Source organism: Aulostomus chinensis, chromosome 13 (assembly GCF_037954235.1).
Source record: "Aulostomus chinensis isolate RoL2024-O1b breed Wild chromosome 13, RoL_Achi_v1.0, whole genome shotgun sequence".
Classification (NCBI taxonomy): domain Eukaryota; kingdom Metazoa; phylum Chordata; class Actinopteri; order Syngnathiformes; family Aulostomidae; genus Aulostomus; species Aulostomus chinensis.
Genome location: NC_141332.1, coordinates 16785737 through 16813203, shown reverse-complemented (window position 1 = coordinate 16813203; position 27467 = coordinate 16785737). Strand labels below are relative to the sequence as shown.

At 39.6% G+C, this 27467-nt stretch overlaps 1 protein-coding gene across 2 annotated transcripts in view; it reads left to right on the top strand.

Moving 5' to 3' along the window:
* Positions 1-27467, top strand: part of pcdh11 (protocadherin 11) — a 139056-nt gene that overhangs the window by 78538 nt on the left and 33051 nt on the right. Inside the window, exons 5-6 of one of the 2 annotated variants that reach the window (XM_086221700.1) lie at positions 7325-7360; positions 12739-12937. In XM_086221700.1, the coding sequence (XP_086077826.1) occupies positions 7325-7360; positions 12739-12937 (235 nt within the window). The remainder of the gene's footprint in view (positions 1-7324; positions 7361-12738; positions 12938-27467) is intronic. The other variant, XM_086221701.1, reaches the window with a different exon arrangement.

Below are 27467 nucleotides of genomic sequence, written 5' to 3'. Positions count from 1 at the left end.
AAAGAAGCATAAATGAATAAAAATGTTTTAATGATAAGACCGCTCGAAGATGAGAACCTTTTACAGACAAAGACGAGCAAAAAGGCATAATTCTCCAATTCCCCTGACAGCTATACCAGATCTAGCTGGTATGGTTTTCGTAAATGAATCCTCTGCTACAATTACTGGAGTAGCCTGCCTCTGCATAATTTGGTGAGCAAAGAGAACATTGATGAACTTTTTTAATTATTACGCCACTTGGGATTCTGACACAAGCGCCACAAAGAAAGGGTGGGAGGACGAGGGGGTTTGGTGTGCGCGTGTGTGTGTGTGTGTGTGCGCGTGTTGCTGCTGTAGGGAGCTTTTTTTTCTCTGGATTTCCTTTCCTCTTTCCACCTCCCCTTTTTAATTCACCCAATTTGTCGGTCCAAATGAAACAGCAAAAGGTTAGAGTGTGGAGTAATTAACAGCAGCTAGCCTAATGAAATCAGGAGGGGGAAGAATGGGAGGATCAATACCTCACTAAGAGTGAAGCAAGAGCGAGATTGTCCAGGGAATCACACATATACAGACCACTTAATAATAATAAGCTGATGAAAAGGCAACATGTTGTCCACTTGTAAATCAAAATTGGCTTGAACACACTGTGGCATTATTGCTGTCGAGTAATTGTGTTAAAGGAAAGTTGCTCCTCGGAGCTCAAGTGTACAGGATTTATACCACTCTGTGTGGTTTGCTGAGAGGGTTTCCCTTTATTGAATGTCAATAAGTACATCAATACACTTTGGACAACACCAATGCAGAGGGAAATAGGGATTCTATTTATCTAAGTCTACACTTAAGTATATTGAAGACTTTATTAGCCCCCTTTTGATGAGGAGGTGTTTTGTTTGCAACAGTTTTATCACACTGTCTAAGACATGCTGTGGTGGCCAGAAGGGATGGCAACTTGAACTCTGCGTCTTGGCTGAGACATGGAAGCGTGCACGTATGGATTACATGTCCAAATTCTCTTCTGTGGGTATTATTGATTACTGTATCATCCATGTCATGCAGAAACCATGAAAAACTGCTCTTTAGATTGTTGTAGTAATTGAAGAATAGTCTTAAAATGAAACCAATTTCTTATAGAAATTTCATTTAAAAGCTGCACATCGCAAAAGGGTAATATCTATCTATATATATATCTATATATATAGCTAGATATATATATAAAGCTGACGAGGAATATCGTGTTGTTTGTGTTGAATAAGCGTAACTCATTAAAAACAAAGCACACATAAAAACAACGAGGAGGATTAAAAAAATCAAAGTGGTACAAATATTCTAATTAAATAAATGTGGAAACCTTGCTGCAGCAGCAGCACAGTAAATATGAGCATGCAAAAATAGGATTGTCACACTTGTTTTTATTGAATCATCTTAACAATAAAAATATCAACCTTGATATGGTGCTTAATTAATTTCAGTGATCAAGCAAGATTTAAACTACTCAGTCAACTGTTGACGTTTGTTGAACGGTGATTCTTTGTAGGGGGAAAAAATAACTTTTTTTATTCCGTATTTCTTTATCACAGTTCCTTGCGAATGCTATTTTATTTGTTGCCCTTCAGTGACTTCATGATACACTAACCTTACAAATAAAAGACTCCTGCGCTTTGTCTAACTCGCAATATAATATTTAATTGTGAGGTTTCGCTGGACCTTCCTGTGGCTCTTTTTTTGTTCGGGTGCTTCTCTTACTCACCTGTCTCAGCTCGTGGACGTACGACGAGTTCCTTTGTACTGTAACTTCAAACACAATTAGATTAACAGAACTACATTGTCAACACCATGCATGAGCGTGTGCACGTGTTTGCTTGTCATTACTGATAACCGCATCAGTCTCATCTGAGGGAATAACCATGTGAGAGAGGGGAATAGGCTTTTCCCTCTCTTTCTTAAAAAAAAAAAGACCACTGCTCAAGCTGGTGTATGGCTCTTGAGATTTCTAAAATTCTGAGCAGTCCTGACAAGTCCTGCTTGACCGTTACTTTCAAAGATTGCTGAGAGACTAGTTGAATCAAAAAGCAGCACACGGTTGTGAGCCTCACCAGTGAACCCTGAGTCTGAGAAAATGTGAAAATATACAAGAGCAAGCTTTGGCACCTTTTAAAGATTGTGGTTATAGCTAGCAAGCTTACCGTCTCTTTTTTCTCACTCTCCACTTCTCCCCACCTTCAAAGGTATTTACACTATGAAATAAACTGTTATGTGGGAGGCTGTAGAGACAGGAGCAGCAGATCTCATTAGTGTTAAACTATTAGGAGCATGAGGACCCCAGGGAGGAGAGGTTTTAAGGCTTTCAGTGTAGCTTGAAGTTATCACATCATACACTCTAAAAAATTATTTTCACAAACCTGCAGCGAGCCAGTTTGATGAGCCATTTTGTTTTAGTTTGAACTTAGCGCTTCACTGAGCTCAGCAAAGCTTTTAGGTGTCTGGGTTCTTTTGGCTGAATCTTTGCAGAGGTCAGGCATATCTTCCAGGACAAATAAGTTTAGACATGAGGTTCTGTATTTTATTTGATAGTCAAATTGGCGGAAGCCAGCAAATCCTTTTGAGACAACCTGTAGTAATTGCTACAAATGAGACGATGACGGAATATGAAGTTGATTGTTATTCCTTAATGATCTGGTAGACGGACCTCTTTGTCATGTACTTACAGAGGTCAGGAGGAAGTCTCATAAAAGAAATTGGAATAACAAGACCCCGCAAACCCAGCGGTTTCATTAGCAATGTGCTTAAAGTTAACTGTTTGGCCTCACGTGCAGTAGTTATCAGAGACAAGAGGAATAAAAAGAGAGACAAAATTTATATCAAAATATTGTGTTAAAAAGAAATTCGATTTGCAAAGTTGTAATGTAAGTTCATCTTAGTCATTCATGCTTGAACATTTCCTTTATGTCTATAATATATGGCAATCTCTTATGTTCCTAAAGTGATATGAAGTGGGGTCTTTTCTCATTATTGCTGACAGGCACGCAGTGGACTCATTTCTTTCACCCACTCCAGGCTTGGTCTCCAGCATAGAAAACGATCTACCCTCCAGTCACCTATATGCGCACAGCTGGAATTACCGAGCTTCTGTCTTTGCCTTTTGATTATTAGACAGTCTCTCTAACGCTGTGCCAACTTGCCATCCCATAACCTGAGACGCTCACGGGAGAGGAGGCGATGGTGCCGCACTTCAACCTGTCGACACTTCATATGGGAAGTCTGTGCTGTAGTCTGGTGGAGTCAGTAATTTATTTATTTATTTAGTGCTTTACACAAGACATACGTTGATATTTCTATAGCCTATGTTTACTTTCGAGCATTTTATCAACTGTAGCCACATGGTCACTGCTAATACAAGACAATTCATGCTGTCAGTATGAATAAATCTATCATGAATTGTGCTTTTAACGAAGTTTTTGTTGAAAGATAGGAAATAATTCTGATGGTAATTATTTAAGTTGGAGTGTGTGGAGATGTCATGTTGTTTTCCAGACTGGTAAATGACAGCTTCTTGCTCGTGTCATTCATTCATTCATGCAGTCTCAAGCACTCTAGTGGGTAACGCTACTCCCTGGAAGGGTTAATTAATGCAGTTGCTAGTTGACTCAAATGGCTGCTTGTATGTAGCCTGTCAGTAATTTGCCTTGTTTTGTTCTATTCTAGTTGATGCAGCTCAGAAAAGTGATGCAGCAACTTCACACCTGCAAGAACACAGACAGGGCAGGAATGTTCTTCAATGCCAAATATGACACAAATAGAATAATGAAATGCAGTCAACTCAAGGTTGTGTGAGGTTTCTGTGCACGACAGTTATGCAATTAATACGGTTGCCATATTAACAAAAATGCATAAAAAATATTGACTCAGTGTGTAAAGGCCTCAAGTCTGTGTGTGTGTGTGTGTGTGTGTGTGTGTGTGTGTGTGTGTGTGTGTGTGTGTGTGTGTGTGTGTGTGTGTGTGTGTGTGTGTGATGGGTGAAGGCAATGACAACTCAAAGTGCTATGCCTTTTCATTATCTTGGTAAAGGAAAAATTGATGGCAGAACTGTTATATTTGATCTCACTAGATTGTTTAATAGTACTTAATGAATTAGCCTTTGTAGGTGTGTAGGTGTGTGTGTGTGTGTGTGTGTGTAGGTGTGTGTGTGTGTAGGTGTGTGTGTGTGTGTGTGTGTGTGTGTGTGGGCATGCATGCATATAGTCCCGTCACCCTTACCTACATTCATCTATTGTATCACTGGAAAAAAAAGGGATACATTTGGATAGAGAAAACGAGCACAATAAGGTCTGGTGTTTTAATCAATTATTTATAAAATATTTTAATGATCAGAGTGCCTGGGGTGATCAAAGCTCCACTGCCTTTGCTCACAAAGACATCTCTCTGTACTTTGATGTGGTTCACCAACAAATGCAATACTTATCTTAAGCGTTGCTCTCTTGCAGGCTTACATGTGGGTGCTTTGAAACCTTTAGTTTGAGAGGCGTACTTGGATAGAAGGTCACTGACCGATCCTTCACTGAAGGAGAAAAAAACAGAAAAAAGACAAAAGTCGCACACGGCTACAAGCAAGCAGACGTACTACTATTTTGAATGTCTTATTTTGAATGTGTAAACCTTAGGTGACCTCCTCAGATCCCCCGTGTACATTATCATATATTTAATTGGTTGGCAAGGTCTCTAACGTGAAGTGTGTGTCACGAGATGTTGAATAAAACATTACTCGGTGAAGAAACACAACTGCCTGATGCCTCAAATAAAGTCCTGCTTTAAATGACCAGTCAGTAGATGCAAATGAGCAACTCGTCAAACAGGCCTGCCAGACAAATGTGAGCAGGCTCAGAAAACCACACACAAACACACACAGAGATCGTTATGACCCTGGATCATGGGGAAGCAACATAATGAGAACACAAATACCCACACTTAGTTTGGAATAATATTTATTGAAACAATCAAGGGGAAAAATGGAGTGTAAGCTAGCCGCGTTCCTGCCAGTTTGGCTGCAACGGAGGCAGAGTGAGGGGCTTGTCAAGACTTGAAAACTTTAGTATAATCACAGGTGATTACAAGTGAGACCCAAGGTACCTGCAAAACCAATTACACCTTCACCCGAACCCCCCAAAATAATTATCATCCTGTGACGCCATCATAACCAAGAGCGGATATGTGACAGAGAACACCATAAAATATGACAAATTATGCAGGTTGTACCCCTGCAAGAACAAGTTCAACCACATCTGTGGCTGGTTGGAAGCTCTTGTGTTATTAATGACAATGAAAGTGGAATTATTAGGAATCATATGCATCACAAAGTCTCAGTTCAAAGACAAGCACTCAGTTTTTCCTCAAAAAATAGCACAAAGGATCTTCACCCTATGAACATCTTACTGGTGAGCAATTTAGCTTCACCGGTACTAGCACCTGCAGCTAACTGTTAAAAAAAAAAGTGAGCTGCAAGCACAGGTGCGTTATTCAACATAATGCTTCAAGGTTTTCAAAAGCAACTTCTCATCCCGTACAAAAGGAACCTTTAGGGCTCAGCAGGATGGTTAAAGAAGCAGCAATGCTGGCAAAATTACAGCAAAAGCATGTATAATATACAACTATTCCAAAGGAACCTCTTTGGTTCTCTGCGTGATTATGAGCACTGGTGTTAGCCTTCATGGGACACACAACAGCAAAGGCAACAGTGGTACTCGTGGAGGGGTCGGAGGGGACACTTGGAAGGGTTTCATTGTTATCATAAACCTGCAAGGAGGAGCTCGTCATAAAAGTAGGTGGTGCGTGTCTTCATAGCTCGATTAGGCCATTTGAATGGACCACTACAGTCCCATCAAATGTCTCCACATAAGTATATCCACCTCCGGAAAGGAAGGTGGCGGTATGCCTTCTTAGAACTGATCACTGTTCGACTTTATTCCAGTTTGTAAATGGCTACTGTGTTGAATCGGACTTAAACTTATAGAATGACCAGGCTAAGCTGAGACAATAGCAGTTGGTCTCTGTGTAGCTCCAGGTGTTGCTCCTGCTGTTCATGGCTTCACCTGCCATGTTAGTCCCTTGACTAATCATTGTTGGACTTACAGAACCTGCCCAGAACAGCTCTGCTGATTATGAACCGAGTGAATTTTGATACTTAACATCGCTGTGTGTTTGAAAAATACAAGTCCAGTCAAACGAACATGTTTAGATGTATTTCTAAAGTCCAGTTTTAGTCTCACTGACACACTAAATCTGCTTTTTCTTACATCGTGTAAATGTACTGACATTTTGGACATGTGACTTCAAAGCCCTAAATTCAACCAAGTACAAGTATAGTTATTCAAATGTCAAATACACTCTCTCAAAGAAGGTACGTTTTGCTGTTGGCTTGTTGCTACATATCTACATCTCTAATAATTTACAAAGCATCCTAGTCAATTATGCAGATTCTTATCCAAAGTTGGGAGACTTTACTTTGTAGTTGTCCACCACAACACTCCGCTTTGCTACTGATGAGTAGTTTAGGGTGAACTGCTCTATTGCTCATTCAGTAGCAGCCTCCCTCGGTGAACAATTATGGCAGGATAATCTGTTGACATGAACTTGTTTCCTGTTCATTGTTTTACTGTTCCACCCCAGTAGTCCTGTCTGATTCTCCCCTGTCTAAATGGATCTTCACTGCCAGATTTCTTCTATTTTCTTTGCAAATCAAGTCATGTACTCAGATTATTATACACAGTACAAAGAAAACAAAATCGGTGATTAAAAATTAAATACTCTTATCTCTCTGTGAGTTATCTCAGTCCCCAGAGAGAGGATGCTATTTTGCAGGCTTGCGGGTGTCTTTTGTTCCCAATTTAGAAGCTTGTCGGTGTGTATTGTTAATTTTTGATGCTTCATTTGATATTCCGATCACTTTCCCGCCTGACGTGTAGAGAAAACATCTTCATCAAAGTGTCAGCTGTATAGCATGTGATGTCAGGATATCAGGTGTGCCCTGTTCTTTACATTTCAGGGGGAGGGAGGGCGTGTTCTCCACAGGGTAGTTTATCGGCTTGCTAACCGAGCTCAGAAATGTGCTTTACAAACGAGTAAGAAATCAATATGTATCCTAAACCTCAATTCTGACTTGGAAAAAAAAAAAAAAAGACTTCAAAGCTCCAAATCTTTGAGGTTGTCAATTGTGAACTGACTGACTCGAAGAAAACTGGAAAGTTCCCAGTGCAGTTTCCTTTGTTGGCTCAAAATGTTCATTTCCATTGTAAATTTCCTGTCAGACGCAGGCAGACAGTGATCTGAAATGACTGTTCTTCTGTCCTTGCAGGAGGCCTGTCAGCTCGGCAAGATAACCTCTGTGAATGTAAGTCATATATATCTCTCCTCTCTCCTCTCTGCTTTCTTTGCATGTGCGCTTCTATAAGCATCGAGTAACATCCGTCAAGCCAAAAGAACCATTTAATGACAGCGAATGATTAATTGATTCCCCTTGCTCTCAAATATCAATCATATACAGAAATGTTAACTATATGTTTACTTAATATGGATGAAACAATATTGTTTCTCTCTGTTTTATTGCAACAGAGGAAATTCAGCATAGCAGGCAGTAAAACATAACAAATCTTTCTTTCTCTTGTAAAGCTTTGTAGTTGTGCTGAGGTGCAGAGAATGCAGCAAATGGGCTTTTCACATTTCCTTGTGAAAAACCTTTAACATGAAATGCAAATAGGCTGCAACACCTAACCTCATACCATCATTTGCCTTTCTAATATTATCAGTTACTATTCTAATATTGCATTTCATGCCTACACACGTAGGCATATTCAGTTTACTAGTCTTGCTTTATTAGAAGAGGGCTGTCAGAGCACTCTTAGCAGCAACATTCAGCTCAGAGGTACAAATGTAGTAGAAAATGTTGCAAATAGAGAATTTACACAACTGCATAAACTCCGTGAATTAGCTTTGGAAACTTACTCTCATGGTCTTCCAGTAGTATTGAAATTTAATAGAAAATAAATGCCTTTTAAACCTTTTAGTCCAGATTCTTGGTCACTTGATTCTATATTTAAAAAACAAAAAACAACTTCATATTATATACATTATTGATTGAAATTCAATTCATGACACATTTATTACATCCACCTGTCAATCAAATTTAGCAGCATGCATGTCTACGAGCTAAAATAAATTACCTAGGTAGCAAAAACGGCACATGGTTGAGTCTTTGCCGGCCCAAAAGCAGCATATGATCCCATAATACCGCAGTTATAGCCCCGCTGGCTCAAATGTATTCGTGTTGAGGAATTGATCCCTGATGGACGCCGCTATAATGTCCTGTCAGTCACACTCCGGATACACCCACTTTTCTGCATTCTATCCCGTTTCATTCATTCAAAAAAACAAAAAAACAAAACTTGAAATATTGTTTCAAATGGACTTAATTACATAGATTTATAATAAAGCTATAGATCCCTCATTTGAATTTCATGTTTTGTAAGAGCGTCATGAGATCACACAGTCCTTGGTGCTCGATGAGAGCAGAGCGTAAAATGTGTCTCTGCTTGTGCTGCAGGAAATTATTAATGTTGCCATAGTCCCACATCATAATAAGGTGACTCAAATGGAATTTCATTTGATTTGTCAAAAAATCACCCACTAATCTCTCACCTCACATGCAAGAAATCACCTCCTTCTTCAATGTTCCCGTTAACTGACCATTTCACACACAGTAGCACATCACTGCACACAGAATAGTCTGTGCTGGAACAGCTTGTACAAGAAGAGAAGAAAAGCCCTCAAAGTAAAATAGGATTTTTTTGTTTGTTTGTTTGACATCAGTCAGACGTGTGCAACAGGGACATATCGGGACAGTTTCTATTCTCAATAAGTACCTCGCCGTAGCTTTGTTGTTTTTGCCTTTCTTTCTTTCTTTCTTTCTTTCTACGCATAAGACATGTACAACATGACAAATCACCATCTTCTGCGAACAGATTTATGCAGGTCTAGGTGTGCCCGCGAGCTGATCCTTATCTGGAACGGCAGAGCCAGGCCCCTCTGATTCACTCCTAAGTGGTCTCTGTTTATCACTCAAAGTGAGGTGGTTGTCAGCCAAGTCCTCTCTGTGCAGCGTTTTACTTCCTTGCTTTTTTTTTTTTTTTTTGAGAGAGTGTGTATGGGGGTGGGGGGGGGGACAAAAAACTCCAAAAACTGAACAGCCAACCAAAAGGACAAGGTGAGAGCCTCTCAGCATCCCCTCCTCTACATCTAAATATAAGGGACTCCTAATCCGGTAACCCGTAGATCCAGCCCCATCTGCTTATTGTCTGGGTGGTTACCAGAGGGAGGGTTTTGGATTGGCTGGCTTGTTCTATGGTAGAACTTGGCATTCATGCTCTCCTGTTCATTTTATCTCTGTGTACATACTTCTCAAGGCAGTGTTTTATCTGGCTGAACAGGCTTTGTTTGGTCTTGATATCTCTTACCGCAGCTTGTCTTTGCTTTATGGATTTCTGGCAGCTTCTTTAAATAAGTGATAACGCTTAGTAAAACACTCACCTTGACTCCTCTGTGAATGTTTGTTTTTGTTTGTAATGTTTGTCTTTTAGCATTAATGTTTTATTCACGTGATTCATGGCCACTGACGGTAAAACGTGTATTTATTGAAGCCCCGTTAATGACATTTAATTGTAATTAATATGATGCGTACATTGTGAAATCAGATTAGGTTTTCTTTTTTAACATCTGGCACCAACTTGAATGTGTTTGAAGACACTCCCTCATGCAAAATGATTATGTCCTAATTGTCACAGACAGCTGTTTGTTTTAATAGATTCTGGATGCCATTGTTGGACCAAGTTTCCAATAATTAGAACCATTTGGAGAGGAAACATGCTTTTTGTAGAGCTGCCAACCTTCTGTAAGTGGGCTCTTTCTTTTGCTGGAACCTGGGCTTTGCTTTTGCGTGCATCCTCCAGTAATTTGAGAAACTGCTGCCAAAGCTGTTTTTGAGAACAAGTAGATGTTTAGACAACTTGAAAGCGCTGGGATACAAGGCATATAGTACTATGTGATTTAGCCAACAAGGTATTCATCTCCTCTCTGTCTTGGAAAATGAATATAACCATGAGCAGAGACCGGGGGGGGGGGGGGGATACTCTGTACAGAATTTAGAAAATATACCTTATCGTTTGTGTTAGAACACATGACACACCAGTAAAAACAAGGACATCTCCATCATCTGTTTTTATCACACATCAGTGCAGACTAAGTGCAGATATCAATCTTGCTCTCCTTTTTTTTTGTCTCAATGGAAGCAACAGTGTTAAAAACCAAAACAAAACAATACAAAAAAAAAAACTTTTGTTTTTAGGTGTGGTTTTTTTTTCAACACAGGAGTTGAAAGCTTCTGTTTGTTTCTTTGCTTGTGTGCCCTTTTTCTTCTCATTATTTCTCATCCATCTCTCCCTAACTAGCTCACACACGCGCACACACGCACACACACAGAGTGACGGGTGGCCTCGGGATCCAGATGAATCAAATAAATAGAATATTTAGCTAGATGTTTCAATATGAAAAACATTTAGTTGTGCTTTCAGGGTGTTAATCGTGCAGATTTGGGTTAGTCAACCCTCTCTGATAGTTTTTAAATTGAGCTTTTTGTGCTCTCCATTTTTTTGGCAGGCTGTCCTTTATTAGTGCCAGATAGAACTCTCTGCAGATTGTATTTTCCGAGCCTTATTTAGTCTTATCAAAGAACAATAAGTGCTTTATCCATGCACCATATTGGCTGAGGAAAAATATGTTTGCACAGAGACATTGCCTCCTCCTGAGCTTAAAGGAGCATGTGTTAATGATGTTTTTAATTCAGAACTTGATTATTACTTTTAGTTGCTATAGCAATGAAGAAAATCAAGATAGTCACTCGTGCCCCGGTTGTATTTGCTCTTGAAATAAAATCTCTTATCGGTTTGAATCATGGGATGAATAAAATTCACAGCAATAACCGAAGCTGAGGGTGTAATTACATTTTATGTGTTTTATGTTGCTATATGGCGTGATGCATTACGATGTTACTTAAGGAATCATGTGAGGACATGAATTCACACCACAGTATAATCCCTGTGACAGTGCTCAGTTTCACCAGCGTTACCTCAATACCAAATCAAACCTACAGTCTCCTTGTTTTTCTGTTCCTCTTTGTTAAACCCCAAATAAAAGATATAAAACACAGAGAGACGAAAAAAAAGAATCCAACCAGTAGCAGAGATTACCCGGTGTGTCTCACGCTATGAACGATTATAACTGGTTTGTTTTCAGGAGGAATAACTAAAATACTCACACACACAAAGGATGTGGTTTCTTTTTTAGCTGCAAAGAAAGGTCACAACGTGAACTTCTGTAAACCTCCCGAGAAATCAAAGAGGCCTGCACCTTTCAGAAGAAAATGCCCACACTCCTGTGATCCCCAAGACTTTGCAAATCAAAGTCTCTGCCTCCACACACGTTTCCACTGCTTTTGTGTCAAAAGTGGGTGAGAGGGAAAACTAGGACAGAGTTCAACCTTTTAATACACATTCCATCTATTATCAGGATGGGAAGTCTCAATTATAAATCTTATATTTAGTTTATCATCTGAGAAGTAATTCGCTCGACTCACCAGACCAGAAATCATTCTTTTTGGGTTATGAGGACACCCTAGTCTGAAGTACCCATGCAATTATATGCAAATGTGCATTTAATTTTGGCACAATTTCCTATGAAGCAGGTAAAGATGATGAATACAGCTGTAGTGGGGATTTCCCTTGTAAAAGATGCCCTACAGCACTCATTCTCCCATAAACAAGCATTGCTGTCACCATTCGCAATGATCAATAATCTTTGTTTGTGTTGGTGTGCCAAGACTCACGCTAACAGCAGAGAATTAATTTGATATGAAAATGTCTGATGTCTGTTCCTCCCGATTGTCTGCAAAAGTGTTTATTTTTTCATATTTTTCTACTCACCGATACTTTTGTATAACAGAAGACAAAGGCAACAATGTAGGTCAAAGATCAAACCTTGAATTGATTATGCCAAGAGTCTGACGGCTTACTAAGGCTGCTCAAGGTTGGCTCAAATGCAGAGAAAAAATAATATTTGTCACTTATTTTCATTCTATTGCTATGGAGACAGTATTTTCTTTATCAAAAGTGTTAATATTTCTGTCTGAGAAATTGAGACGCTAAAGAAACAGCTTACTTGTCTCACTTGAAAATGGGAGACTTCGGTCATCGCTAACTTGTCCCACTAATTACGTGGATTATCAGGATTTCACCGGACATGGATTTGGACAGTTGACACATGTACAGAATGTTGATTAATTGAAAGTGGAATTGCATGTTTTCGAAGTGAGAATGATAGAAATTAGTTTTTGTAATACAGATAATTAGATGCTTTTTTCTTCTTTCTAAGTGCTTATTAGCTCCCCACTGTTGTCACTGCCGTACGCAAAATGCACACAGATATTTTTCACCTCCATTGTATTTGGAGGAAGAATAACACAACTATGTACACATGAAGTCAGTGTGAAACAAAATCTGAATTTGTGCCATATTCTCAGGCCCACGGCTAATAGAATCACCCCTGGTTTTACGACACACACTACATCTATCATTTCTAATGCGTCTGTTGCTACATTATGGTCGTTTTCACTGAATGGCTGAGTTTCTTCCTGTATATTTCTTATTCGATATTATGTTCCAGACCCAGCGCCGTGTGACGTTCCATCTTCCGGATGGTTCCCAGGAGAGCTGCAGTGACAGCGGGCTGGGAGATCCGGAGCCTAGCAGCACAGCCAGCACCTCCCAGCCTCTTCCCCTCAGCTTCCCCCAGGAGGAGTACTACGAGCAAACATCACCTAACAGCCGTACTGAGGGAGATGGAAATTCAGACCCTGAATCCAGTGAGTACTTTGCTATACTCCGACAGAAGGAACATCTTTATTTTTTATTTAAATTATTAATTTTGCAAGTCTGAATTTTGTGAATATGTAGAGCTAATCCCCTACAATGTAAGAGGAATTATACCTCTGAAGTTAGAAGTCTGTTGCTGAATTTAATCAAATGATTCACAAGACAGCTGTCACTGCATGGCTTACTGCCCACTGTTCTCCATAAAAAGGTCCATTGAACACAGAGATACACAACTTCTTTCTCAAACACCCACAACAGCTAGAAAAATGCACAAATAATTTGCTGAAGTGGAAAAAGCAGAGGGCCTTAGACACATGGCACAGGTTCCGGAGCTTTTCCACCAGTGCAGATCCAGCACCAGCAGCATGCCAAAGATGCTGAAATGATTTTTCTCAAACATGAACAAGGCTATTCTGAGTCTCGATCAATGTGTGTGTGTGTGTGTGTGTGTGTGTGTGTGTGTCTCTCTCTCTCTCTCTCACACACACACACACACACACACACACACACACACACACACACACACACCTGGATATACTAGGATATACTACCCAGCATATGTGATTTTATTTTCTAGCATCCCTGCATTATACAGTATATTGCACAGTGGATCAAGTCTCCCATCGGTGTAGACCTTCACTCCCCCTTTGGCCCGTGTGTATCATTTCCAGGCAGACTCTGGCCATTGACGAGTCAGTGTCAAAATATAAGATTGTTTTTTTTTTTTTGGTTTTGTTTTTTGGCTTTCTATATTCAGCAGAGAAAATCTGCAGGACAGGTCGAGATAGATGGCTTTGCATACACCTACGTGCAGTATAGCCATTGTGTCATAGCTGTAAGTGAGAGAACAGTCCTCGGTGCATCTACCACCCCAGCAGCTGTGCTGACAGGTCCAGGGCCTGGGTGTCACTGTGAGTGTGATTGCGAATACATTTGTTCGACATTAGACAAGATGGGTGACATCCTGTCGATGGCTTCCAGTTCATTTACATGCAAAGCTCTGTCCCATTTGTGATTTTTCTATTTTTGATGACCGAATTTGCAAGTTATGACCTTTTTTATTTTATTTTATTTTTTTTGTACATCTGTTAACCAGACATAAAATTACACAAAGCCAGTCTTTCCAGCTGCGGAAGTATTTTCAGAATGGAGACAGCAGGGATTGTGATATGTGAGTCATTCCTTTTGTCAGGTTTTGTGCACATCATGAAAAGTTTTTTGATAATATATACACATATACTGTAAAAAGGGTAGAATTAACATTTTTTTCAATTGTCTGGGTAAAATTCAGGACACACGAAGATGAACAAAACTATTCTTGGTCTGACATTGAAAGACAATTTTACTTCCCACGCTAAAATCTTTTAAACACCACAACCACTCACCTGCTTCATTAGAAATTCCAATTTTGTGGAAAAAAATATTTTCTACTTTTGTGTATTTCTAACTAACTGGGCATGAGAAGTGTCTCACTTCTCAATTCTGGAAGCTTCAACATGAGACTTTTGTCTGCTGTAATACGGACGAGCTTTGAAAAATATTTGTGATGTCACAAATCCTTTTTGTAAACCCGCTTCATAAAATTAGATTTTACATGAGCACAAACGTTAAATTTTCACCATGAATGTGAAAACAGTCTCCAAGTGTCAAACTATGCACATCTGTCATTAGTTTAAACACTCCACTGTAAAAAAAACAACAAAAAAACAAAAAAAAAACAAAAAACAACAACTAAAACAGATTATGTCTTGAAGTGGGGACTTAAAAAAAAACCAACTCGACTCAGTAGAAAGGAGCTTTGCAATGTCGTGCATGTTGACCATCTCTGAGATGAGTGCCTTGGTGACAGACTGGTGTCTAAGATGGATTAGATATGGTTTTATCAATGAGCAGCGGGCTGGCATGGGAGAGGCAATCTCTTATCATGTTGTCTGAAATTGTAAAGCAGAAAGAACAAGGAAAAGAGAAGAACGGAGATGGAATATGACCCAACATAAGGTTGAGCCTGCAAATTTCAGCCGTCAAAAACAGTATTGTTTCGTAAAAGGTGCTTCAGCTCTGACCTGAACGTCAACTTACAGAGATTAATTTTCTGCCAAAGGCAAGCCATGTGGCCCTCTTATGACAAGGAATTTCTCAACTCTTTAAACCTGCATCGTTATTAGACCACCCACTCTTGAAATAAAGTTCATATGACATTTTATGTTTCTATTATTTATGAGTTAGGCGGCTGTTCGTTTTATGGCCTCTCGCTTTTCCTTCCAGGCTTACTTCACCACCCCACCATCAGTCTTGTGCTGTCGCCTCTTTTGTCACACATTGTTCCGTAGGTTTTGATATTTCCTCCTCCGTCTCGACAAATAGATAAAAGCTGAAAATTAACATCATTTGCATGTGAGGTTGAAGGTCCAACCCCCATACATCTGACGGATGTCTTCCATGGAAATACACCTTCAGACCATTAAGCTATGATGAACTGTACCTGTCCCCTTTGGGCCAAATAGAGCACTTTATCACGATATCAAAAACGTAAATGTATAACGATACGTGATGTACCTCTGCAGAGGCATACACACACCTTTATGTCACATAGTGCAACGGCCTCCTCTGTTCTCAGCAAGATATTTTGAAAAGGTCCAAGTTGTGTGTGTCAAAGTGAATTAATCTTGCTGGAAAGACAAAGAGCACTGCTGCTTTGAATAGTCTGAATCCTGCTAGAGTGCTATTTTTCTGTATTTCAGTAAAATCATCCAGCTTCAGGGAGGGAATCATTGCGGTTATTGCAAGTTACAGCGTTGACATTAATTAATAGTGCTAAATGTGCTCTAAATTCTTATGCTGACTACCGTGGCAACTTCCTGTTAGCTCTCTGCTAAGAAATGCAGATAAAAAAGATTGAATTGTGCACCCTGTCCAAACTGACCTTCCAAATGTTGTCAGACCCAAAAGATGAAGTTGCGGTAGTCGAACAAGTTATTTTTCAGAAGTTATGTGATGCTCAAGACAATTTATCCACTTGTTCACAGACTCTTTTTTCACAACATTGGTCTTTTTTGGCCGCAGTGCATCAGGTGAATGGCGGAGGGGCATGAACACCAGAGAAAGCATTTTTTCATTCATTTTTCATTTTCATTGCAGGAAAAAAATGGGTACACACCTTTCAGTGCAGTATGAGTCACCAAAAATTGGATCGTTGTTACTGGAAGATTAAAAAATATATATTCCGATGTAAAAATAAATGGATACCATATGAAAATTCAGACTTGCATGTGAGAGATGAATGAACAATTAGGGATTCGGCGTTAAATCATGGGACCTTTCGGAATACACCGATGGCCACTTCAGCTTTGCTGAGATTCCATAATTAAAACTTGGTTGTTTTTAGGTTTTTTTGTTTGTTTGTTTTTTTATATATATATATATTTTTTTTTTTTTTTACAGCCTGTGCAGTTAAGTCAATGATGGCTTAATGATGTCCCTACAGTCTTTTTTTTTCTCCTTTCTTTTTCTCTGAATGATAACAATCATCATGTCACGAAAACCGCTGAGCTGTCAGACAACAAAGTGGGAGCAAATCCCCCAGTCTAAATCTGTCACATTTGTCAAATAAGAAGAGGGGGGGGGGGGGGGGGGGACAAAACAGGATCTGTAATATACTTATTTCTCTCTGATTGTTGGAGTTCAGGGATTTAAAGGCTTGTGTTGTTGCCCTCTTACTAACATCCCTACTAACGGCAGTTTTGAAGAACTGCGTGGCATAAACATGAAAAAGCCCCAGTGCCGCTTCTTAATCTGTGGCATATGGCTTTCAAATGACCAGCTTACACCTTGTCTGTCTAAGATCTAAATCTCCTATTAAAATAAGCCAATCCCTTTTAAACACTGCGAACTATAATAAGATTAGAGTTTTAAACATGCTTCACAGTGTATTATCAAATGCCAGACTTTTTTTTTTTTGTTGTCGTAAAAAACTTGCTTCATCAAATATAATTTAAATCAATGCTCATTGTCGTTGTTGTTAGGTTGATATTCGAATTATATTTCACCGTGCATGTGCAAGTGTCTAAGGCTTGTGCAGACCATTATATAAATTCAGATGCCAGTAGACAAATAATCTGATTAAAGGCTTGCAGCGTTCATGCATTGTGGGAGTAACATGGTGAACTCTTTGATTTCTCTGAGTCTAACATTTTCATAAAAGCTCTCCGACTGACTGAGCTTCCACTTGACTGATTTACGACCTTTTCTTCTTGACTATGGAAAACTTGACTTGATCTAGTGCATCAGACACATTGGTACCACATATTTTTTGTAATACTTCTCAAAACTCTATCCAGTATGTCTAGCTGCCTATGCTGAGCTTACAATAAGATTGGAATTCAACTGTCTAGACACAATCTGCCCATTAATAAAGGGATTTCATTAGGAGGCCCCGTAAAAAAACTTTTGAAAAACAGCGGGACCGACCTCAAATACGCAAGTGCAGCGATATGTTTTGCCGTTCATACGAATGCTTCAACACATTATCATACGACGGAAACAGCGCTATAGTGTACAGTACAGTTAGCCGCATTAATTATTCATACGAGTCCAATCTCTGTTTCACTTTGAGGGTTCTCATATGCAATTAGAAGTAATGAATGTGCTTCTTAATTACATTCATTTGTGCAAATTTCCATTCCCCATTGACTTTTTCTGTGGAAACATTGTGACACTGACCAATGGCATATCATTTGCAATGTGACTAAATCCATTCAGCATAGAACAATTAGCTGTAATTAGTGTTACAATGTCATCAGCGACCAGGGGGAAAGACTAAGCTGACATGCAAGGGAGAAGAGAACCCTTGTTCAGAGAGTTTAAAGTCCAACGCTGGAGCAAGATCCAGATAATTGGCTGACCACAGGTTAGAAAGATGATGAACTGTTGTAAGACTGTTGGACTTGATTTTCTTTTTCTTTTTTTTAAATTATTTATAAACGTGACGTAGGCTGATCAGGCATTCTCTTTGATAGACTCGTCCACATTTACACACCAAGTAGCTGCTGGTGCAACCTTTAACTAAATCCATCCGCCAAACCGCATCACTGAGGTAATTAAGAGGGAAGTGCCTTGCTTTAGGGTTCTTCAAAGATGGGATGAAGTATTTCTCATTAATCCCACATCATGACCTTATATATCGTTGCTGCTGGGCTGAGACCTCGATCTGTTTTTTTCTTTTCTCTCCTCCAAAAAAACTGTCACATTTTATGTTAGAGCTTGTGACTAAAACTCCAGCGGGTTCTCAAATTCTCTGCAAAACCTTTCAGCTGCACCCCACCTCCATCTTTAATGAAGTGCAGTGACGAGGCAGTTTCCTACATCCTCGCGTGAGATGAATAGCTCAATAAAATGTTTTCATATTATTATTATTATTGCTTTTTTTTTTAATGTCCTGCAAGGTATTGGACATACAAGGTTTCTGCCCAACAGCGACAACCTAGTCATATTGTCAGAGATATTCTGGCTGCGGTATATTTAATTCATGCTGCACATAAAATGGTAATGCCGCCTATTCCTTTTCTTGCAGTTATCCCACAATCTACAGGATAACATCTTCAAACTACTTTTTTTTCACGTCATTTGCACCAGTTTTCTTCCAACTATATATTCTCCCTCATATAAATAAATAAAAGCTTTTGTGCCTTCTGGCTCCCAGAACTTTTTTACAGCTGCCCCAGTGGGCCTGCAACACAGCTAAATGAAGCAACAGTGAGTATTAACCTACATAGATTGGACCTTTCCTTTTAAGATGATTTTAGATTTTTTTTCCTCTTTTTTTTTTTTTTTTTTTTGACCAGCGGGGGTTTAGAGCTGAGTCAGAAGGGGATTTAGATGGACTCATCTGTATCCTTCTCAACCGATTGGGATTTGGTGGAAGTGCTCAGTTCTCAGAGGTGAGGTTGAGGGGAACCCTTGTTTTATCTGGTTCAAATGCCACACCGTTTGTCTCGGAAGAGAGAGACGAGCTATTGATTTGGAAGAGTCAACTCAGCTCGCAGAAATCTCTTTCCAACCCCCTTCAAACTACTGAAAAGTGTCATGTTAGAAACCTTCCTTTCCCAGTGTGTTAGGATTGTTGTCCTGCCAAAAATCTTCTGGGAAGTTGAGACTGAAGCTTTCTGGTTCAATCATCTAGATCGGAACAGAACGGCAGCAAATAAAGATTTTTGAATAATGAGTTTCACTTTCCATACCAGTGGAGGTCTTATCTTTGGATTCAAAACTTATAATCAAGTGCGACTAAGTTTGGAGAGGACTGCCGTAAGCTATGTATATATTTTGTTCAATTAAAAATGTATTTTATGTTGTTATGATTCCTTTATTACTTTATCTTGATTCTCCAGTGCATGCTGAGAGAAGATTTTTCAGAAAAGGGAAGGGGAAAAAAAACCCAAGTTGGCTCGATAAACTATGTTTTACCGTCTAAAAGTTACTGATTGAAATTCACTCTGCAGCACTGTGATTTGAGTGGGCTTTTCAAAGACCTGTACAATTAAAATACTCATTCTGAAGTTGTTAACATGTTCAGTAAGTCTTGTGTCTGGTTTGGGAAGAGATCAATAGCTGCCAAGTTTGATCGTATCTCTGGACAATGAATTCTGAACTCGACAGGGATGGAGAGAGACTTCAAACAGCAGTGGAGGCTCAAAGGCCCCAGCCAGCAATTCACTTTGTTCCATTTCACTGACTCTGTGATTCCTAAACTAGAATATGGCTCTAACTGCATATTAAACCTGTGAAATGTTTGGTTCGGGAGAGGTGAACTGTTTTTTGGTCCTTGATCCCGATACAATCTCAGTAACAGCAAACATGAATCATTAAAAACAGCACACCTCTAATCAAAACACAGTCATTTGTCGAATTGTGTCGATGACATGTGGTGCTCGGGGCTATGTTGTAAATATTTATATCCTCATTTGCTGTAATTTAATCCAGTTGAAATCATGCTATGCCAGTAAAAAAAAAAAAAAAAAGGGGGGGGGGGGTTAAAGCCAGAACTCTGAAATAATTGAACTATTCAATTTGAAAACTAGAGAGCCAATACCTTCGCCAAGGTGAACACTCGACCCTTTGCGCTTCCGTAATCAAAGCATACCCTCGTACCACAGTGCACTGTTGTGGTGATTGTGTGCCCCTGTTTGGTATAGCAAAACCATATCTTCTGGTTTTGCATGAAGGACCAGACTAATGCATAAAGTATCACCTCCTGTATTGATGGGGTGGTGCTAGAAAACACATACATCAGACAGATGTATGTCACTTGATGAAAACGGTTGTTGTTTTGTTATAAATTCCATGCTTAGTATCAGGGCTACTTCCTGTAGCCACTAGATGGCACTATGACTTAAACTCAGCCTGTAGTTTTCTTCAAGGACTCTCACTCATCCTCTTGTTTGGAGAAGACACGACCAAGTGGAGTCTGGCAACAACTTCTTCAACGGTGAAGTTGAAAAATTTGATTCCTCGCCATGGCAACGAAAGCGGTCTTCACGGTAACCTATCACCAAGTTCTTAAGATCTGATCAGATTTGAGAAATATCAGGGTGACCCATTATACGTACATCAAAGTGTAAAAAAAACACATCACAAATATGTTGTTTCATGTGGCCACCAGGTGGCGCTGTGACTACTCTTTCATTTTTAATCCGTTTATTTTTTTTGGCCCATGTAGCACCCTTCAACCTGAAAATCAGTATCATAGTCTTTTTTCTTTCCTCAATCCTTGGGACAGACAGACAGACAGATAAACGCAACCGAAAACATGACGTCCTTGACGGAGGTAAAGCTCTCACTACAGATTTGGGCGCCACACACTCTCTAACATTCATCTCTCAGGATTTCTGCCCTCCTCCTTGCTCATGTTTTATTCAAGCCCATTTGTTAGAGATATCTTATATAAAAATCCCCTTCTCCTTTTCATTTCAACTTGTTAGCATTTATTTTTTTTTCTGGCAATTTAGCTGTTCCTATCCCTCACGCTCACCCGCCCCATCACACAACATGTGCTCTAAGACATAAAGTCAAATCAAAGCGTGCAATTATAGATATGTCCTCCAGTATGTCATTTTCAGTGTCTTGGAAACAGTAAATCAAGACATGCTTGCATATGAAAATGTGTGAATACAAAAATTTCCTCATTTCAGACTTTATGTTTGTCTATAAATTCAGAGATGAGGGTCAGAGGTCAGCCTGTTTCCTACATCAATAAAGCCATTATCCTCTGGCTTAGACGTATTATATTTCAGTGTAACCAACGGTCGGGTTTATTGTTAACAACTGCATTAGAAGGCTGAGATGGGGGTTAGAAGAAGTGCACCATCCCTCTCTTCTCTGCATGCTCCTTTCTCTTCTCACATTCCTTCGTTCAGCCTTTAAGATATAGCGCCATAGACAGATTAAAATGCATGGTCTCATCCCTTTCTCATTTTTCACATGCAGTCGGTCTCAAGGATAAGGATGGCCTCTGCTCAGAAGGACTTATTGACCAAAATAACTCTGCATCAATATGTCTCCTGAAGGCTGAGCAGACCCGAGCGTCACAGGGGTTGTATTTTCACCAACTCTCTCAGCCTTTAATGTTATTGACCTGTGGTGTCTCGATATGCCGCTGCAAGAAACATCATGGGAAGCCAACTTAAAGCATCATTGTCCTTAATCTATCAGCACCAAACTCATGTGTGCTGACAGTGAGAGAGGAACAGAAAAACAAGAATAATTTACTTTGAGGACGGCACCCTGTGACCAATGTAAAATTATAATGCTGCTTTTTCTTGCGGCTTGTTTTTTTTTTTTTTTCTCCACAATGAGATAAAGTGCATGTTGGATGGGATTCAGTTTTCCAGTGATTGCTGCAGTATTGTTGCAGTGACATCAGTGAGGGGATGACAGACAGCTATATCTACGATGCCATCTGTCTAGATTTTATGTATTAGCATTTTTCAACCGAAACGTGTCATTCACAAGAAATGCAATATTTGACTGTGAAATCTTTAATTTCACAAGTACAGGCATAACACTCGTAATAAATTTCATGCTTAACAGTTGACACACGCACACACACGCGCACACTCACACAGAAATAGTGATGAAATCAATGACACTTAATTCAATTCAATAAAGCATGCAGGTTATTGTGTGTTTTTAGTCTTTGTCTGGAGTTAAGACTGAGATTTAATCCAGGTGTTGTATGTGCAAACATTAACAGGATTACCTCCCACTGTACTACATGGGACCTTACCCGATCAATATATGCACTAAATGGTTGATAAATTGGTATTCGCACGCAAATGGGTCACTCAGGGGTTGGTAACGCTGACAAATGGAGCGAGAGTGCTGCAAGGATAGGAAGGAAGTCGCATTGAATGATTGCTTGAAGAACGAGAGCTGCTGAGGGAGTACATTTTGAGGTAGACCCTGCAGGATGTGTTGGACCTAACCAAAAATGACAGGTGGCTTTTGAGGGGCTTGACACCGAACATGAACCTGGTTGTTGTGTCTCTTCTTCAGCAAGCGAGAGGAGGCACTCATCACATTCGCTGAGGTTAGAAGGCACTTCCGCGCGAGCTCTTTTTGCAAGGCATCTGTGGGAACCTCAAGGCAATATAGCACTCGTGAGGTCAGTCAGCTGTCTGCCATTCCATGCATGCAGAAGCAGACCTGGTGTTCAAGCACTGCCAGAAGCTCTCTGGCGAAACAGGCAGACAGACGGAGTCCCTTTGTCCCCGTTTCCCCGCGACACCTGCATGATTGCATTGATTTGTCCTGATTCCATTCAGCCAGGGGTCCCGCTGGATTTCAAGTGACAAACATCTGTCATACATAGGAACCCTCCTGCTGACTAATGGATCATACTCATAACAGATAAATCTTGTTTTTGCAACGAAACCTGAAAAATGCAGAAAGAAAAAAAAACATATTTTTTCATCGCATAAAAATATAAACTAAAAAAATCTTAACACTTAAAATATCTTCTCTTACTCCACTGAAGTATGTTTTTTTTGTTGTTGTTTCCTTGTTTTGCTGTCACAAAGCTGACGTCTTCACTGACAGGCATCTGGATTCTTTGGCTGTATCTCTTGTTCATTTCAGATAAAATGGCAACAGAGACAAAGAGAAATAAAGAGTGAAACTAAGACAATGTTAGACAGAAAGAGTTCACTGTGTTATCAGAAAATAGACTGGAATGTCTCCCGAAGCCAGTCACTGGCTGGAGAGGCAGCAAAGCCTGGGTTATGATAAAATCAGGGACCTCCACGAGCGTGCCCTTGATTCTGCAGTTGGCTTAACTCGGCAGGTCACCAAGGGGAGGCAGATGTTGTCTCGAGGCATGTCCCGCTGCCTCCGCAAGGGCTCCGGCTGGTGTCGCTCAGCTTACAGGTGCAGAGGGGATGGTGGACGGGGGGTTGGAGGTGCACTAAGCCGCTGCTCAGCCGCCACAGGCCAGCACTGGGGGATGCTGGAATGAGCAGATATGCTCATTTTGATCCACTGAGGTATAATAATTGATGATCAGCCCTGCTGTCGCATCTGAGTCACTGGTCCGTGTTATAATACACCCTTAAAGCAACACATGGCCATGTGGACACGGGACAGAGGTGCGACGAGGTCTCTTGTTGGCCTCTATGTCATATAGTAATATATAGTGGTCTTTTGCTTTTTGATTATGGCTGAGGTTCTTTCATAATTATATGTTTTCCAAAAAAGTTATTGTAAGTATTTTGTGCGCTTGAAGTTTTTGTATTATGTCTGCAAACAGCAAAGATGAAGTTAAGTTGAGATAAATAAAAAAAAACAACAACAACAACAAAAAACAGTAAAATTTAGAACCAGTTGTAGTCATAAGATAACAAAAATACAATTCAGTGTAGTGGAACATCACAAAAAAGCCCACACTCAACTGCACCATGTCTTTAATAGCACCTTAATTTTTCATTTGAATAAATCTATCAAAATATATGAAAAAGAGTTTGCAAGGAAACTGCATCACAAGACTTAAAGGGTAAAACTTGACCTACTTTTCTTTGCTGTTTGCTCTTGTTCTATAAAAAAAAAAAATCCCATTTACTATTCAGTTACTTCTCTAATCACCATCATTCTCAGATTCACCATGCTTGCGGAGACATCACACACAAAAGGCATATAAAGAGAACATGAATTCACAAACAATTACATATACATACACACACCTTGATCTGCATCTCGCCAGGCAAACCTCCCACGTAGTACAACAACAGTAAAGAAGAGAAATCTCCAACACAAAACACTACCATTGAAGACCTGAGCGTCTTTGAAAGCCCCCACTGGCTGATCCTTCTTCATTGTGTCTCTCCCACAACAAAAGATCAAACACAAACACAGCAGTCCAACATTCCTAATCTCAGTCAGCTGCGGGTCTTGCAGTGTCACTGCCTCTTTTCAAAAGTAATGTAAAGCAATTGAAAAGTTAAGGTTTCACAATAAAGTATCAATTGGCGGCCATTATCCCAGCCAGACCGTACAACATTTTAAACCACTGAGCAGCTTTGTCTGCTAAAAAAAGGGGGGCCGGGGGGGCTCTGCGCCACGTTTGTTGTCATTGTTCGTCAGTGATCCGATCAAATTTTAATCACACTATTCAACCTCATTGATTTCAGTTTACCACAGATTGTGTTGAAGGGAATTTAGTTTTTCTCTCCATCAGTGGCAATTACCCAACAATGAGAGCTCAACATCACAGTGTATTAGAAGGCATGCTGTTTATGGAACACAGCATTTGGGCTACTTCTGAACAGCTGCCAGGATTTGACTATAACCAGCACAACTGCATACTATGGAACAGCAGAAAGTCATTAACTCTGATATATGGTGCATATACTCTACACCTACACATTCACTCCTCGTCCTCAGCCCGCAGACAAATAAAAACGCCTGCAAATGCATTCTGTATCGTTGGATCTGTAATATGAACAGATTTAATCTTATATGTTGTCATCGCACAACATCTTGTCTTTTGTTTTCCTCTTATCTCTGCAAGCTGGGTGGGCACATTAATATTTCTGCGTTGTAAGTGATTAATATTCATTTTTTTACATTGAGTGAAAAATGTTTATACTTCCAGCAAACCCTGGCAAAATCCATCTGTCTTACCTTTAGAGCATCTGCCATCGCTTACAGGGTCGTCCACCTCGCGAGTCACAGGGACGTAGGGACATCTGTCCCAACAGATAGAAAATCAGGATAGGGCCATCCATTCTGTTAACGCTCCACTGAACTCTGTGTTATGTTCACCATAATTTGCTTTTGGTTGCTGCAGTATCCCGGAATATTCCTTGCAGCAGCAGCTCACACAAAGTCGGCTGGTTGTAATGTGTCCCTTTTCGGCCATTCTGCAGGCAGATAATTTGATAAACTCCCAGACATAATGGCTATGCTGCATCCTGATAAATGTGAGTAATATGACAGGGGACACAGGATTTCCCTAACAATTTCTGAAGAGAAGTTTGGCTATTAAAGTGATTTGATATTTTCTGGAGAAAGTACATTAGTTCTTAGGGGATGTTGACACTGTGGTTTACAAGAAGTGGCGCATTTACAGTGTTGTCTGTTTTGTTCCTAAGTTTGAAGTTGGAGTTGTTTCCTGTCAAATAGTTCTTGAAGTTTCATATACCAAACCTAAATTGCCTGAGGGGGAAAAGCATAAAGCCGGGTTGCAAATATAAAGAGTTACACCAATTCCTATTTTCAGTTGTAGTACCATGTGCTCTCTTCCTCTTCACCTAAGAACAAGCACTCTCCACTGCACGCATATTATTCATAATACCCTCTTATATATTCTTGAAAACACAAATCAGAATAAAGTTAGTGAAACTGACCATGCAATGACCCAAAAACCCACTCAGCCGTTCCCTCTCCTCTCATCTTGCTTTCTCTCAATCTTCTGAGGGTAAACGCGTCAGCTATTCCTCATATGGTAAAATATGCAATCTGTGCCTGCCAGTCTATGAGTGAGTTTTGGGTTAATCCTCATGAATACGTGACTTTGTCTGCATGAATAAATAAAAACCTGCTCACTGGGTAATTGAGGTGCCGTGCCACCAACACACGAGGACACAATTTGTAAATGGGATTTCTCTCTCTCTCTCTCTCTCTCTCTCTCTCTCTCTCTCTCCCCCCTCATGATCTAGACCCACGGCGATTCATATCACATTAAAGTGCTTACTCGAATTATATTGATACACTATATAAAGACGATTTGACATTGAAATGTTCCAATTCTCCCCTAAAGACTGCAGGACATTTCTATTATATGATTTGTTATTTTCCTCAGTGTTGCTGATGTGAAGTGCGAAAGCAGCACACTGTGTTTTGCAGCAGTCTAGTGACAGATAATCAAGCTACCACTGTAAAAACCAAGCTGTCGCCAAGTCTATTTGACTAATTTCCTGTCTCATTTTTCTTAATAGGACAAAAAGCAACTCCTCTGGAAGATTATATCATGCATTAAAACCAAATTGCACCCCTTGAGATTTTTTTCCTTGTAATAAATAAAACAATTTGCAAGCAAACCTTGCCGAAAAAAAAGCCTTATCACACTGAGATGATTTGTTAAGTGATTCTGTTTTATAAGACATTTAATTTTTTTTTTTAAAATAGAAATTAAACCTATATACTCATGGTATCTGTGGCGGAATAGCTAGTATCACATTAACATAGTTCACATATTAAAATTCCTCTAAATATTTTAAATATAATCTATAATTAATACAACTTTAATAAAGCAAGTCAGCAGAAATGAACAGGGCCTGAGAAAAAGATCCATGCATTAAGGGCCTATAGAGAAAGAGAAGACAGTGGAGAAAGACAGAGAGAGCGAACGAGAGAGAGAGAGCGAGAGAGAAAGAGAAAGGTCAATGGTGAATCCATCATGGCTGGTTGTTGTTCAGACAGTGTTCCATTTTGTCTTTAAAGTGGTCAATTATGGTCAATTTTGTGTTGTGTGCATAAGGGATTCCATATGTTGACCCGTTTAAAGGGGAGAAGAAAAAACAAAGCTGTCTGTCTAAAGGAGGTCTTGTGACAGAGCACTTTACAATTTCCCCCAGCAGGGCCCCTCGTAATTGAGCCAAAAAGGTTTCATCATGTCACTTAAACTCTTAGCAGACTGGTTATGTAAACATTATAGATAATGGTAGTGTTGAACAAGTTAAAACAGTCATCAGCATAAAATTACAGTTGTTTTTGTTGTTAGGGTTTTTTGTTTTTTTTTTCACTTTGCTCATCTGTGCCTAATTCAACACTGGAAGCATGTGAAAGTTTGACGTGGTGATCCAGCCAGATTGTAGTATATGTGCAGCCATGAATACAGAAAAAAAAAAAAATATATATATATATATATATATATATATATATATATATATATATACAATTTTGTCAGTCCAACAATTACTATTGTTAAAGTTTTACGCTTTTGATTTTACTTAACTAGGGTGGCTCCAACAC